Source organism: Rhinolophus hipposideros, assembly GCF_964194185.1.
Source record: "Rhinolophus hipposideros genome assembly, chromosome: 21".
NCBI lineage: Eukaryota > Metazoa > Chordata > Mammalia > Chiroptera > Rhinolophidae > Rhinolophus > Rhinolophus hipposideros.
The window spans coordinates 44,911,081-44,926,754 of NC_138067.1; the positions used below are offsets into that span (position 1 = coordinate 44,911,081).

A 15,674-nucleotide genomic window follows, 5' to 3' on the forward strand; every position below is an offset into this window, starting at 1 on the left:
GGCTTACAGCCCCTTCCTCCACCTTCAAAGCCTGCAGGGTACTGTCTTCAAGTCTCTCTCTGTCTCCCTCTTCTACTTCTACTTATAAGGACCCTGGTGACTACCTTGGGTTTACCTGGATAATCCAGAGTCCTCTCCCTATTCCAGGGCCATCTGTTTAGCACCCTTAAGCTTCCATCTGCACCCTTAACGCGCCTTTACCATGAAATGTAACATACTCACAGATTCCAGGGATTAAGACACAGCCAACTTTGGGGCCATTACTCTGCCTACCACAGTGGGCAGGGGGATCCTTACTCACACCCATGTATCCATTTATTCAACAATGTTTACTGAGCATCTGCTATGTGCCAGGGATTGCTTTAGGATAAAAATTTCTACTCTTAGGGAATTTCTATGTTAGAGCATTGGAGGGAGGGGTGCAGACAGACAATTAAACAATACAAACATTAAAAATAATACATGATTGTCAGTGCTGTAGAGGGGAAAACAGGAAGTTTAAGGGGAATGCAAGTGATGAGGGGGCTGGCTAAAGCGATGGGGTAATGCAAAGTGCTCCACGGTGAAAGAACAGCAAGGACAAATGGGTGTGTGTATGGGTGCCTATTCAAGGAACTCCAGAGCAGAAGGAAGGGAAGTGGTAAGCTGTGAGGCTGGTGATGTGGGTGGGGCCACAACAGGCAGGGCTGCAAGTGCCAGGCTGAGGGGCTCAGACCTTATCCTGGGGAGATGGGAAGACAGTGCCCAGGTGAACGAGCAAATCCATCAGTTCCCAAGTGGGGAAACTGAGGCCCATGCTCAGACCTTGCATGGCGGCCCCTCCGATTTCCAGCCAGGCCCTGGCTTCTACCTCCTCTTCTGTCTGCTTGTGAGCTGCCCTGCCCCTCCCCATCCTAAGTCCTCACAGGGAGACCCAGTGACCAGCTCCTGCTCAAACGTCCTGGAAGACACTTCCCCACACCTGCTGGAGAGTTCAGGACGAGGGAACAGAGTGGGTAAACTGAGGCCCACGAACAGAGCAGGACCTGCTGATCTCCCGACATCCAGGCCTCTGAGGTCACACAGACGTGAGTTCAAATCTGGCCTCGGTCTCTGCTTTGTCTGCTTTGATTTTGAGCAAGTGCGTCTGCTCCTGGCCTGTTTCCCCACCTGAAAGGCAGTGCTGTTAAGAGCAGGCGCCTTGTAGGGCTGGGCGCAGCAAGGATCCTGCAGTATTTGAAGGATGCAGGCTTCCTGAGGGAATGGAGAAGGACAGCAGGAGTGAAGGGCATGAGACTGGAGGAGCACTGGTTCCGTGAAGTGGGCAGATTTGATGCAATGAGGACAGGAGAAGGGCTGCAGGGGGTGATGGGGCCAGAGCCACACCACCCAGGGTTTCACCCCAGACTGAATTGAAGAGGTAGGACTGTGCAGAGGCACTGAGGAGCCAGGGGAGGCCTGTGAGCAGGGGACGGGCAGGTCAGCTCTGGACCCATGTGGCGGCTGCACTGGAGGGGGAGACTGGAGGCTGGGAGGTCAAGGAGGAGGCTGGGGTGAGTCCACAGGTGAGATGGAGGCCTGAGCTGGGCCAGTGCACTGGTGACAGAGCAGAGGGCACAATGTGGAGAGAATCAGAGTGAGATTGACTGCGAGCCTTTAGGGGAGGAAAGGCGGAGAGGACCGTGTCCCAGGTCTGGGTGGACGGTAAGGCCATCCTTGAGATGGGGGACCTGGGGAAGTTTGGGGAGATGGGTGTGGAGCGTGCTAACGTGGACACCTGTGGGTCCTGACAGCACCGTGCAGCCCATGGAGGACCCTTCAGAGACTCGGCAGCCAGCAGCCCCCGGAGCCCTGTGCCCACCGGAGGCTGTCCTCTTTTGCTTCTACTCTCTGGCTGCCCTTGCCTCCTACCTGCTGGACGTGGTCAGCCACAGCCTGGTGATCCGAGCAGCCGGGCCCCTCGTGCCTCCCCCGCTGTCAGCCGCCTGGTTCGGCTACCAGGCTGCAACCGATGTCGCCTTCACTGTCCTCCTGCCACTGACCCTCATCTGGACACGCTCCAGCTGGCCCCTGGGTGGCACCTCCTGTCCCCTGGACCCTGGCCTGGCTTTCCTGACCTTCTACGCCAGTGGCCGCCTGCTGACCCGCACAGCCGCTGACCACTGCGCCTCTGTGCTCTGGCCAGCCTGGGCGCTGAACCACCGCGCAGCCCGAAGGGTGGTTTTCTGGGCCGGCGGGTTCTGGCTCCTGGTACTGGTCCTGGGCGCGCCAACGCTGCGAGCCCTGGTGAACCGAGCCCAGCCTTATAATAGGACGCCAGCTGGGGAACCACCCCACTGCTCCTCCAATCCCACACTGAATCAGCTGGTGTTTGGCTTTGGGGTGCCTTTGGGGGTGCTGAGTGCCTTTCACAGCCTCCTGAAGGCCAAGCTGCAGCTGGCAAGGCTCACGGGGAGGTCCCCGCTGCTGGGAATGCCCTGGGCTTCAGGGACCATGTTGTTTCTCTGCTGGTTCCCCTTCCACCTGCTTCTTCTGCTGAGGCTGGTGGGAACGTGGGAGGCCAGGCTGGACATGGAGGAGGTTTGGGTGCTGCTCAGACCGCTGGCGCTCACCCTGGTGGGGGCCAGTGGCTGCCTCAACCCTCTGCTCTATGCATGCGGGGACCAGGCCTTCAGGAGGCAGCTATGCCAGGCCCTCTGGCCCTGCCCAGGGGGAGGGTGTGAGGAGGACACAGGTGGGGTTGGGCACTGGGGACGGAGGCCCAGCCTTCCTTCAAGGACCTGAAGGGAAATTCTTAGGGAGTTGGGGACAGTGTGGGTCAGGGCGAAGGGAGGGGGTGAGGCTTGCCATCTCTTCAACCTCCAGAATGTGGTACACTGAGATGCAGTGAGAGATGGTGAGCAGAATGGGGGGTCACAGAGAGAGATGGAGAGAGGGGCCAGAGACCCAGATAGAAAGGAGGACAGAGACCCAGAGAGAGGGGCACAGGGACCCACAGACAAAGCAGGCGAGTGCAAGAAGAGATGCTCAGAGGGAGAAATGGGTGTAATCCAGACACAATAGGATGGCAGAGACACAGCGGTAGATGGGGGCCCAAGGCAGGGAGAGGAGGAGAGAGACAGGTCAGGCTGCTGGGAGGGCCCAAGTGGGAGACGAAACAGGAACAGATATGGAGACGAAGACCCAGTGAGAGACAGGAACACAGAGAGCTCTAGGGAGAGATGGAAATAGAACTGGCATCAGACTGAAGGAGAAGGGAATGAATGGGGAGAGAGACGGTCGGACGGGGACAGACAGGCAGAGACAGACAGAGAGACGTGGGCCTGGATCTAAAGACAGGACTAAGACACAGGATAGGGATTTGGAACGAGGATGACTCACCAACTCGGTATTCCTGTGACTGAGCAATTCCCGGGACATGGGGCTTTCAGGCCTAAAACTGGGAATGTCCCATACACACAGGGGGCACCTTGGTCCCCCAGGTGGAACGGGTAACACAGGACACCACTGAGTAACCAGATTTCCTGGGTCCTTAGGGCCTCAGTTATCATTCTTCACTTGCTACATTTGAAATACCCATGGTGGTGGGGATGGTGGTGGGGACTCACAATGGAGGGGGCTGTTAACCGTCCCTCCAGTGTCTGCTCCCTGGGAACCATGTTGCTTGCCAGTCTTTTGAGATCAAACTCCCAATGGTTTTCAAACTAAAGGTTAATTTTTGCTCCACGCGGAGTCTTACGTTGTACCCACAAGGCTACCTCAGAAATGCACTGAGCTCCAGGGGGAAAATCTATCTCTTTCCGTCTTTGGAAAACTAATTAGTGATGCCTCTTGACCCCGTCTGTACATTCTAATAGCCGGGGGAGCTTTTAAAATCCAATCAGTGTCCAGGCCCCATCCCCAAGCGTTGTGGTTTACGTGGGCCGTGGTGGAGTTGGGCTTGGGAGTTTCAAAAGCTCTCCAGGGAAACCCACGTGCGGTGCCACTGGGCTGAGCCCCATCCATCTCCAAGTGCCTGTGGTTGTGAAAATGCAACCCTGATTGCTCCCAGAGGACAGAAAAACCCGGCACTAAGTGGTTGAAAACCCTGGGGGATGCAAAGACCAACTTCTTTGTCAATAAATTGCTTGTTTTACAAGCATGGACAGCCAAGACCCACGCGGGGGGTCCAGCAGTAGTCAGGATACACCCCCCACCCTCACCGTCCCAGTTACAGTTACGAAGATGGGAGGGGAGAGTAGTGGGGGAGGGAGGGAGGGGCGGAAGGCAGATCAACTCCCTCTGATAGGGAAGGATTTCCAGGAAGCCTTCCAAAAGGGCTGACATAAAGCAGAGGTGGGAAAGGGCACTGCAGGCAGAGGGCACAGCATGCGAAAAGGTACGGGGGCATGGCTGCTGCTGCTGCTTCTTATTCTCCTCCTCCTCCCCCCCCCTCCTCCTCCTCCTCCTCCTCCTCCTCCTCCTTATTCTCTTTCTTTCTTTCTTTCTTTCTTTCTTTCTTTCTTTCTTTCTTTCTTTCTTTCTTTCTTTCTTTCTTCCTTCCTTCCTTCCTTCCTTCCTTCCTTCCTTCCTTCCTTCCTTCCTTCCTTCTTTCCTTCCTTTTTTTCTTTCTTTTTTTTTTTTTTTTTTTACCATCTCTGAGTTATGTGTGGTTAAGAATATTCTGGGGTGGGGGCGCATAGGAGGTGGGTGAAATTTTTTTTAAAAAAGAAAGACTGGAGGGAGCCAGGCCACACAGCCTCTACTGCCAGGCTGAGGGGCTGGGACTCTTTGTTATCAAAGAGTCTGGAGGGCTCCAGAGCAATGGGACGTCTGTGAGGAGGGAGGGAGAGGGTCAATTTTGGGTTTAGAAAGACCCTTGTACGGGCTGGAGGAGAGAGAGACGGGGTGGGGCGAGGGTCCAAAGAGACAGGAAGCCCAGGCAGGAGGCAGGAAAAAGCAGCGAAGACTCCCTCCCTCGCCTGGTCTCAGAATTATGGTTTTTCGGAAATCCACGTCCCTCCTTGAGCTGGTTATCTTCTGGCTGGGAAAATAGTCCAACACCGCCCCGGTGTGGTTTTTTGGAGTATTGCAACCAAGGACTCTTGAAGACTATCCTTCAAATCAGAACGCTTGAGAATTAAAGAGGGCGTGATTACCAATTATGTCACAAGTGGCCCAAAGTTTTTGTAATCCCTGAGCCAAAATGATAGTGAGATTATGATTCCGTTCCTGATGAGAATTTTCTAGGCCTTTCCCGGGAAACCCAAGATGTTTAGTCACCCTATTCAGAAGCTGCCTTCTCAGATCTTGGGCCGAAATGAAATTATTTCTCATCAGATGAGAAAGGCGCTGAAGCTCAGCCAAAGGCTAGGGTGTCACCCATGACATTCCACCTGTGGGGGATGGAGTCAGGGCGTGGGGAGGAGGTTAGTGAGGAGCTGGTAACAGACTCTCTGTCTAGGGCTGTGGACACCTATGGAAGGGGCATTGACAGTGGGTGTTGATGGTTGAATAGGAGTTTGCTAAGAAAATAAAAAGATGTGTTGATACAATATAATGAAAAAATATGATAACTACAGCCCCTTTTCAACTTGCAAAGTGGATTCTTGTCTTTGATCTCAGGCCATCCTTGCTGTGGTTTTCTGGGGTCCATTGGAAAAAACTATCTTTGTCTGATAAGAAAACCAGGGCTCAGAGAGAAGGAATAAATCTGATGTATATAGCAGTTTGTTTTGGCACCAGGTGGTGAATCAGCCCTGCTCTTTCTCTCCTCTTGCCCTTGCATCCAAAGTTGGAATATCCTTTCACCTCTCTAAATACTCCTGACAGACTCCTACGCATCCCTCAAAACTCAGCTCAGATTCTGTGCCCGTCACCTCAAACCTGGGAATCTGGACCCCCAGCCCCTCCTCCCTCAGACCCAGGAGTCCAAGCCCTCCTCCCTCTGACCCAGAGGCCTGAACCTCAAGCAGAGTGGCCAGATGTGCTGATTCTGTCACATTTATTTGGTCTCAGGCCAGAGTCATGGTTGGGGCAGAGGCAAGGCCTCTTGGATTAGGCTGTCCTGTGTCTTCTCATTGCTGAGCCTAGGAGCGGAAGAGAGACAGCGATACACAGATACATGGGACAGAAAGAGAAGTCAAGATAACAAAATGGGAACCAAAGAGTCAGAGATCCAGCCCGCCACCTCCACCCTCTTCCTGCTCACCTTGTTGAAGAAGTATATAGAGGCGAGGATGGTGAACATGGCTATGGCCAATGTTACATTCTGGGGGAAGGGAGTCAGAGGTCAGGACCCAACCCTTCCCCCCCAAACCTCCCTTTCCTCACCAGAGCCCTCCTCACTTCTTGAAAGTTCATTGCCATGGTGCCTCAGCTGCACAGTCACTCGAGCTCCCTTTCCTTTTCTTGGGCCTCTGAGGGGGGCATTCAGCCACTGGAACCTGAGAGAGAGTTGTCTGGGAGACCAGAATGGTGGCCATGGTGATGGAGAAGGGCATTCTGGGTAGAGGGGACACTGGGGCAGAGATTGGGGAACAGGGGGATTTGGGTGCAGAATGTCCCATGCAGTATTTAAACTTAGGATCTGGACATTTGAGATCAAAGAGCCAGACCCCCAACACAACACTGAGGCATTTGTTCCCCTGTAGAGAAGCCATGGGAGGGACAGGGTCAGCTCTGGTGGCCAGAAGTATAGGGAGCAGGAGGAGCTGGAAGCCAGGAGAGTAAGTGAGGTGGCCCAGGCATGATTTCCTCTGGCAGTGTCTGCCAAACACAAGGCCAAGAGAAACAGCAGTGGTTAACTGGACATTCCAGAGCCTGGTCACCAGGTTTGGGGATGAGAGTGGCAATTATAATGGTAGAAATCACGGTGGTGGCAGCAGCTTCCCCACCTCTGGGTCACCCAGACGGTGGCGGGCCCGTGGCTCTCACAGCGCACCGACTGCCCCTGATTTTTACTCCGCCAGCCCACCTGCTACTTTTGTGGATACATAACTCCTTTTTTATTGTTATTTATTTTTATTTATTTTTTTGTCCATCATGCCTTTAGAACCAACTTCCAAAAATACAGAGGAGAAACAGGGCAAGCAATCGTCATTACCCATGGAGATATATATGTATTTCCCCTAGAAGCAGGGATTCAGTATTTGATAATTCAGCATCCCTGGTGACTTTATACAACATAACTACTGGGAATATTAAGAATCAGCTATAAAATGATACGTCAGGACACCAACCAGAAAATTCCAGAAGGCAAGACATTCTATAGGGCAACTGGCACGGTCTCTCCAACAAGACCACATCATAAAACAAAACAAAGCTAGTGGACTTTCTATATTTAAAAAAATCGTAGGAGACATATGACCAGATGGGGTGGGTAATCCTGAATTGGGTTTTGCTTTGGAGAAAGCTGCTGTGATTTTTTTTTTGAGGGGTGGGGTGGGGATTGGGGACATTTGAAAGGAAAGTGAGTATTTGATGAGATGCAAATTTTTGACACGAAAAGAAGAACGTTAACTGAAAAACACAGGTTACAACATTGCATGTCCGGTACGATCTCATTTTGGTAAAAAGTACGTATATGAAAAAAAGTGCATTGAAAAATCTGGAAGAGTGCCATGTTTCATTGTTGCAGCAGAAAGCAGGAGGCACAACTCCAAAGGGTTTAACTGGAGAGAATTTCATGCAGGGACCATGTTCAGATATGGCAGGAGGGGACAGCACGCCAGCTTAGCAAAAGCAGGTATCTGCTACCACCCTGTGGGGGTGAATTGTGTCCCCCAAAAGGCTTGTTCAAGTCCTCACCCCTAGGACCTGTGAATGTGACTTTATTTGGAAATAGGGTCTTTACAGATGCAATGAAGTTAAGATGAGGTTGTAACCGGAGCCCTTATAAGAAGAGTTACCCAGAGACAGCCACCCCATAGAACACCACATTATGACGGAGGCAGAGAGCTGCGGGTCTGCAGGTCAAGGAACACCAAGGATTGCCAGTAACGCCATACACTAGGGCAGAGGCCTGGGACACATCCTTCCTGACAGCCCTCAGAAGAAACCATCCCTGCCGACACCTTGATTTTGGACTTTTGGACCTGATCTCCAAAACTCCAGATTGATCTCCAGAACTGTGAGAGAATACATTTGTGGCGTCTAAGCCACCCAGTTTGTGGTCATTTCTTATGGCAGCCCTCACCAACTAATACACAATTCCAGGGGTCAAGGGGCAGGAGAGGGGCCCAGGTCACCTGAGCCCCTAGAGACAGGGGGCCCGCGATGGGAACTACAGGAGAAGCCAGCACCACATGCCCTCAGAGCTCCTGCTCCCCTTAATGACTGACCCCAACTGGAATCCAGAGGGCAGAGGCCTGGACAGAGCTGAAGACAGAGGCCCACCCTGAGGGCGCAGAGCAGGATGGGGAAGGGCAGGAAGTGGGTCAGAGGGGCGGGCAGGTGAGGGGCACAAGCAGGCTGTTTCCCGTATTTACCTGTGTGGTGGGCTGAATAATGGCCCCTGTGACGCCCACATCCTGACCCCCAGAACCTGTAAACACATTCCCTCACATGGCTAGAGGGCTTTTGCAGAGGTGATTATGTGAAGGGCCTTGAGATGGGTTGTGTCTTCGTCCATTAACGCTGCTATAACAGAATACTAGACTCAGGGTTTCTAAACAACAGAAATGTGTTTTCACAGTTCTAGAGGCTGGAAGACCAAGATCAAGGCTCTGGCCAATTAGATGTGTGATGAGAGCCTACTTCCTGGTTCATAGGTGGCCAGCTTCTCCCTGTGTCCTCAAGTGGCGGAAGTGGGGAGGGGGCTCTCTGGGGTCCCTTTCATAAGGGCACTGATGCCATTCATGAGGGCCCCACCCTCACGACCTAATCACCTCCCAAAGGCCCCCCCTCCTAATACCATCACCTCATGAGGGGTTAGGATTTCAAGCTGTGGATTTGGGGTGGGGGGCACAGGAAGCCGGCTGAAGAGGCATCTTTATTTATTTAAAGAACGTTATCCAGGAGCTAGCCTCCAAGATACCCTAGGGAGTCTCACCTCCTGGTGTCCCGACTGACAGCTTGACTGCAACCTCACGAGACACCCTGAGCCAGCATCACCCAACTAAGCCACTTTCCAATCCGTGACCCACAAGAACTGTGAGAGAGATGAAATGGCCATTGTTTTAAGCCACTAAGTTTTAGGGTAATTTGTTACTCCAGAATAAACAACGACCACTATTTAGCAGTTACTCCTCAAAACCCTGTTCTAAGTGCTGTGTATATTAGAACGTTCAAGTCTCAAGGCAATAGATTGTGCTTGTTCCCATTTTATGAATGAGGAAACTAAGCACAGAGAGGAGAGGTAACTTGCCCAAAGCCACACAGCTTGTAAATGGTGAAGTTAGGGTTTGAACCCAGCCTGTCCAACTCCAGGATCTGTGTGTTTAGCCACTTGTCCCTGCTGGCTTTGGCCAGCTGTGGGTGGCGCCGGAGAAAGTGAAATCAAGAATCCTAAGAAAGCCTCCAAGAGCCCCAACATTTAAAGGGTGAGAAAAGGAAGAACAGACTGGGGTGAGGGAGGGAGCAGAGAATGTGTGAGTCTAGAATGTGAGGTGGGATGGTGGTTTCCCTTTCTGCCTCTGTGCCCAGGTTAAGGGCACTCGGATTCAAATCCCAGTTTTGCCCACCGCTCACTAGCTGTTTTCCCTCAGTTAAATGACTTAATCCTTCTGTGCCTCAGTTTCCCCATCTGCACCAATGGAGATAATGATAGCTGTATCAACCCCTTCTGGGGTTGTGGTAAAGATTAAATGGGTTAGGCCACAGGTTAATCCGAAGATGGCAATCTGGGGAGAGAACTCCGCGGGAGGCCTGCTGGGACCTGCTCTTCTGGGGGTGCTGGGGGAGGAAACGATCAGGTAAGGCTGCGGTACAGACAGCAGGATGAGCTCAGCGTCTGGCTGTGTGGACATGGCTGGCTCCGGGTTCCAGGGCTGCCCCGCTGCCGGATCTCTCCTGCTCCTGCTGATGCTCCTGCCCCAGGCCCTGATGGAAGAAGGATCCCTGGTGTTCGTGGCTGTGGTGAGGTGTCCCCACCCCAGCCTGGCTTCTCATCTCCCCAGGCCAGCCCTGACCCAGTCCCCTCCCCAGGTGTTCCGCCATGGTGACCGGGCCCCGCTGGCCTCCTACCCCAAGGACCCGCACAAGGAGGCTGTTTCTACCCTGTGGCCACGTGGCCTGGGCCAGTTGACCTCGGTGAGAAGCTGGGGGTGGGTGCAAGGGGTGGGGCAGAGTGGGGAGGGGTCTGCTGAGTCTGCTCTGTCCCCAGGAGGGGGTTCTCCAGCAGCTGGAGTTGGGCCGCTTCCTGAGGAGTCGCTATGAGGCCTTTCTGAGCCCCAAGTACCGGCGGGAGGAGGTACTGCCACCTTGACCTTCACCCAACCTCCTGACCTTCAACCTCTGACCTCCACTGACTCCAACCCTCTCTTTGGGCCTCCACCTCTGGTTTTTGACCCCATCAAAAACCCTATGATTTAAACCCTGTCTGATCTCTGACCCCGAATCATCGCCTAACCCACACTCACCTCTGGCCCCATCTCAACCTGAGTAATATCTTGACCTTTGACCTTTGACACCAAACCTTGATTAATTTTGTCTTTGACCATCATTGAATCAACTTGCCCCCCTGACCTCCTACCTTTGACGTCTACCCTTCATCAAATCTGACTTTCCTATCTCCTCCTCTGTCTTCTGACATCACTCCATTAGGATCATTCTTCCTGACCTCCGACCTCTGAGTCTTGATAGACATGTACTGAACTCTGACCCCATGTCTTCCAACTGCCTGCCTCATCTTGGCCTCCAGCCATTCTGATCTTCTTTTCTGACTTTCACTGACTCAACCGACCCCCTTAATCCTACATGCATGCCCAACATCTGACCTCCAAGCCGACTGTTCCTGTTATCGACCTCTGACCCTTGATCCCACCTTTCTACATAGGCCAGACACTCAAACCTTCCCTGAGTTTTGACTCCCAACCCCTGACCTTCGACCCCAAAATGAATCCAAAGCTATTGGTTTGCCACTGCAAACCACACCGTGACCCCGACTGTGGGCCTTTGGTAACTGTGCTCTCCCCACGCCAGGTGTACGTTCGCAGCACAGACTTTGACCGCACGCTGGAGAGTGCTCAGGCCAACCTGGCGGGGCTGTTCCCCGAGGCTGCCCCGGGGCGCCCTGAGGCCGCCTGGAGGCCTATCCCTGTGCACACGGTGCCTGTCACCGAGGACAAGGTCAGGGGGCCGGTCAGGGCCAGTGGGAGAGGGATGGAGAGAGGCAGAAGCCCCGAGGAGAGGGCCAGAGGCTTGCAGGGGCGGCGCTGGGTCTGGCTGGTGGCTCCCGGGCCCGAGGCAGCTCAGCGCAGCAAGACCTTCCGCGGGGCAGCGCTGTGCACACAGGTGAGCCGCCAACCCCACGCCCACGCCGTGCCGCCAGGTCTGGGAGAGATAGGGCCCCACAGCCCCGACTCCCGGCCCGTCCCGCTGCTGTCCCTCTGAGCTTCATTTTCCCCCAGCTGCTGAGGTTCCCCACGCGCAGTTGTCCCCGATACCACGAGCTGCTGCGCGAGGCCACCGAGGCTGCTGGATACCAGACAGCGCTGGAGGGCTGGACGGTGAGCCGGGCGGGGAAGACCAGGCCGCTGGGACCCGGCTGGCGGCGCGGGGCCGCAGATTCTCGGACTCACCCGCCCCCACGCATCCAGGACTTCCTGACGCACCTGGAGAACTTCACGGGGCTGTCACTGGTCGGGGAGCCGCTCCGCAGGGCGTGGAAAGTTCTGGACACACTGATGTGCCAGGTGAGGCCCCGCCCCACCCACCCAGCCAAGTGGTTGAAATCCCAGCTTTGCTGCTCACTACCAGGGTTCCCTCAGGCGTCACTTAACATTTAGTACCTTGGTTTCCCGTGTGCACAATAGGCTGGTGACACCTACAGCAACACCACCTGGGGTTGCTGTGAAGCCTGAAATGGGTTCATCCACGCGATGCACTTAGAATAGCACCTGGCATGTGGGTTTGAGGCCATGTGTTTGCAATTCCTTTCCCCAGGATCCGTTCTCTGAAAAGCGCCCCAAACCAAACTTTGGGCAGCCAGAGCTGACCTGAAATGGCACGGTGCTTTCCATAGTTCTTGCTTCCCTCACATTGTGGGAATGTTCTGAATTGCACGGTGGGAATAGCAACGTGTGTGATTTAGGGGCTGCCCCAGACCCCACTGGATCTTAGGGAGGTATATGGTCTTGGAGCTATCCAACCCTTCCAAAATCCAAAACGTCTGAATTCTGAAACACCTCTGGCCCTAAGGGCGTCTGGGACTGTGGAATGATGGTCATTACTATTGTTAATTAATGACTGTTACTGCACACACCATAACTTCCTGATGGGACTCAGCCCATGAGGGGTTCAGATGAGAGGTAGAGAGAGGACTGCAGGTAATGGGGACAGCACAGATGGGTGGGGGCAGGGGAGCATGAAAAGCTCAGGACGTCCATTACTCTGTCCTCTCTCCCTCTCTCTCCAGCGAGCCCACGGTCTTCCCCTCCCATCCTGGGCCTCCCCAGATGTCCTGCGGACGCTAGCGCAGATTTCAGCTTTGGATATTGGGGCCCATGTGGGCCCACCCCGGGCAGCAGAGAAGGCCCAACTGACAGGGGGTGAGGTGCGGGGTTGGGAGGCTGGGAGGCCGAGGGGCCTTCCTCTGGGGTCCTCAGCACCCTGTCTTGCCCTCTCAGGGATCCTTCTGGATGCCATCCTTGCCAACTTCTCTCGGGTCCAGCGCCTGGGGCTGCCCCTTAAGATGGTTATGTACTCCGCGGTGAGTGTTTGGGAAGGGAGGCTGTGAGTGCCACGGGGGAACACGGATGAGGGGATGGCGGTCTGGGTGAGGAACAGCCGGTGGTCTCAATGGAGCCTCAGCCCACAGCCCTGGGTAACTCCTATCTCCAAACCATGCTCTGGGACCACACAGCACTAGAGGCATTGAATTTGGAAGGAGGGGGCAGATGGTGTTCAGAGAAAGAGTTTAGCTCTTCTAGAAGGACAGGGTGAGCTGTCCAACAATATTTTGCATCTATTTGACCCATCTTTGTGAAATGATTACCCGTAACTGATGTAATCCGGGTGAGCCGATTTGGGAGGGGGCCCTAGGGGGACACATGGGAGGCAGCTGGACGCAGGAGTCTAGAGTTCAGGGGAGAGAGGACCTCAGGAGAGGAGCCCGTCTCATCCCGACCCGCCTGCAGCACGACAGCACTCTGCTGGCCCTCCAGGGGGCCCTGGGTCTCTATGACGGGCACACCCCACCGTACGCTGCCTGCCTCGGCTTCGAGTTCCGGAAGCGCCTTGGGGACCCGCAGGAAGATGCAGGGTGAGGAGGGGGAGGCGCCGGGAATGGGCTGGACAGAACTCTCAAAAGGCAGGACGTGGTGGCGGGCAGAGGTGCTGGGACGGCATTAGGAGGTTGGTAGGAAGGGGTCAGGGGCTTTCAGCTGCTCTTCTGATTTAAGGTCAGTGTCAGGGGAGGTGAGGGGCACGCCTGGGCGCCACGGCCTCCTGTCTCCCTACAGGAATGTCACTGTCTCCCTCTTCTACCGCAACAACTCCGCTGGCCTGCCCCTGAGTCTCAGTCTCCCTGGGTGCCCGGCCCCCTGCCCACTAGGCCGCTTCCGCCAGCTGACCGCCCAGGCCCGGCCTCCCGTTCATGGGGTCCCCTGCCATGGCTCCCATGAAGCTGCCCCACCCACAGGTGAGGCCCTCGGTGTTGGAGTGGGAGTGTGGGGGGTCCAAAGTCCTGAGACTCACCCCCACATTGTCCCCACAGCCACCATGGTGCCCCTGCTGGCCGGGGCTGTGGCCTTGCTGGTGGCACTCAGCGTGGGGCTGGGCCTGCTGGCCTGGAGACCCGGCTGCCTGCGGGCCTGGGGAGACCCAGTGTGAAACGAGAAACGGGGCACCCTTTCTCCACTGTTGACCCTGGACCCCAACATGTCTGCTCACCCGCTGCACTGGCTCCCGTGACTGTGTGCTTACGCGCGTGGGGATGCGGGAGGACCCTGGGCCCAGAGGCTGCAAGCGGACGTGTGCACACGTGCGTGGGTGTGGGGCGCTGTCTGTCGTGGTTCAAGTGTAGACATTGGTGTTTCTGCACTGGGGACGCGCAGTGTCTACACCGACAGGTTCCTGTGCACGTGTGCCTGTTCCGTGTGGGCACTTATATTTACCATGTGGTGAGGCCCCGTGGGGGCCCTGTGCGTGTAGGTGTAGCCCTTACACCGTGCGCACCTGCATGAGCCCATCTGCGGGTCATGCACTACGGAGACTCTCAATGTCCTAGAGACGAGGGGGCTGTTTTAATCCTCTCCCTTGGAGGGGAGGGCAGGTGGGGTGCAGCTCTATCTTGTGGAGGGAATTCAAGGCCTGGCCCAAAGGCTGGTCAGTGATAATCGGGAGGCTGTGTGGCTCTGGACAAGTGACTGGCCTCTCTGTGCTCCCATCTCATTTGGCACAACCAAGACTCAACTTCATCGTGATATTAACCTGATATTAACTACCCCTGATATTAACCTCTGGGGATCAGCAGAGCAGGTGTGACCGGTACCATTTTCTCAGGGCTGCGCCTAATACAGCGCACACACTACCGGCTGCCATGTGGCCAATTAAGTTAAATAAAATGTCAAGGTCAGGTCTCACTTGCATGGCCACATTTCAAGCGGTCAGCCCCACGTGGCTGTCCTACTGGACAGCACTTAAACCTACAGCACATCCAATACAAACAGTAGACCCCGCGGGGCACTGAGTGTGGGCCAGGCGTGGCTCTAGGCTGGTACGGGGCGCCTGCATTCAGCCCCTCTACCCAGGAGGGCAGGCTCCTCTCTCCTGGTCATGCACCACCAGGCAAACCCCCCACGTGAGAACACTGCTGGGGAAGCCAGGTGTGGACGGGGTGCTACTCGCCACTTGGTGTCTATTAGACCGGGTAGTTAGAGGATCACAGGCGAGGGGGGGTTGTGGCCAGAACCAAGTTACCCAGCCACTAGGACCCCCCAAAGTTCCCCTGGGGGAAACGGGATGCAGGGAGGAAGAGTTGGGGCTACTAGTCCTCACAGCCAGAGGAGCTGGGAGACGCCTCCTCCATCTTCTCCTCCATCTTCGGGCCACCAGCAGTTTCCCGTCCACCCGTTCCCAGCACTGTGGGGCAAGGGAATCGTGCCCGGGCCCACCAGGTAGTCTCGTCAAGAACACCCATCCCTGGGGAGCCCGCAGACCCGCCCGATCCCATCCCTCGTTACCCCTGGAGGCACCAGTGGTCACAGGACCTCAAGTGGACAATGGCCATGCCCCAGAATGCCCTCTGTACTTCTTGATCCTGGGAGGACACCCAGCTTCTGGCTTAGAGATCCAGGGAAGACCCAAGTCTAGCAGCTTCCCCTCTCCTGCTGCTGTGAGTGGCTCCCACAGGCCCACAAGAGCCTCCTGGGGCTTCCATGAATGTCTCCTGCCCCGTGCCCAGAGAGGGTTCTGGGTTCAGCTCCGCACAGGGAGCTCGCCAAACACCGGTCTACACGCAGCGATGCACTATTTAATGGGCACCCGTGTGCCCAGTGCTGCCATCCAGCCTCATGAAGCTGATTCTCGGCCCCAACACCTTTTATCCAGATGTG

General features: G+C 55.3%; 2 protein-coding genes across 3 annotated transcripts; both read left to right on the forward strand.

Moving 5' to 3' along the window:
- Positions 1-1,785: 1,785 nt before the first annotated feature.
- On the forward strand, positions 1,786-2,763 carry GPR32 (G protein-coupled receptor 32; the record flags this gene model as incomplete). Its single annotated transcript, XM_081031533.1, has 1 exon — positions 1,786-2,763. The coding sequence occupies one exon, from the start codon at positions 1,786-1,788 to the stop codon at positions 2,761-2,763; it is 978 nt and encodes a 325-aa protein (XP_080887659.1).
- Positions 2,764-9,924: 7,161 nt separating this feature from the next.
- On the forward strand, positions 9,925-13,950 carry ACP4 (acid phosphatase 4; the record flags this gene model as incomplete). 2 transcript variants are annotated; one of them, XM_081031211.1, is made up of 11 exons in its annotated part: positions 9,925-10,035; positions 10,105-10,209; positions 10,283-10,369; positions 11,101-11,247; positions 11,529-11,627; positions 11,718-11,813; positions 12,536-12,668; positions 12,747-12,829; positions 13,257-13,381; positions 13,581-13,759; positions 13,835-13,950. In XM_081031211.1, the coding sequence occupies 11 exons, from the start codon at positions 9,925-9,927 to the stop codon at positions 13,948-13,950; spliced, it is 1,281 nt and encodes a 426-aa protein (XP_080887337.1). The 2 variants fall into 2 exon arrangements, with proteins under 2 accessions (XP_080887337.1, XP_080887336.1); XM_081031210.1 differs by having other exon boundaries at positions 13,581-13,950.
- Between the last annotated feature and the right edge of the window lie 1,724 nt (positions 13,951-15,674).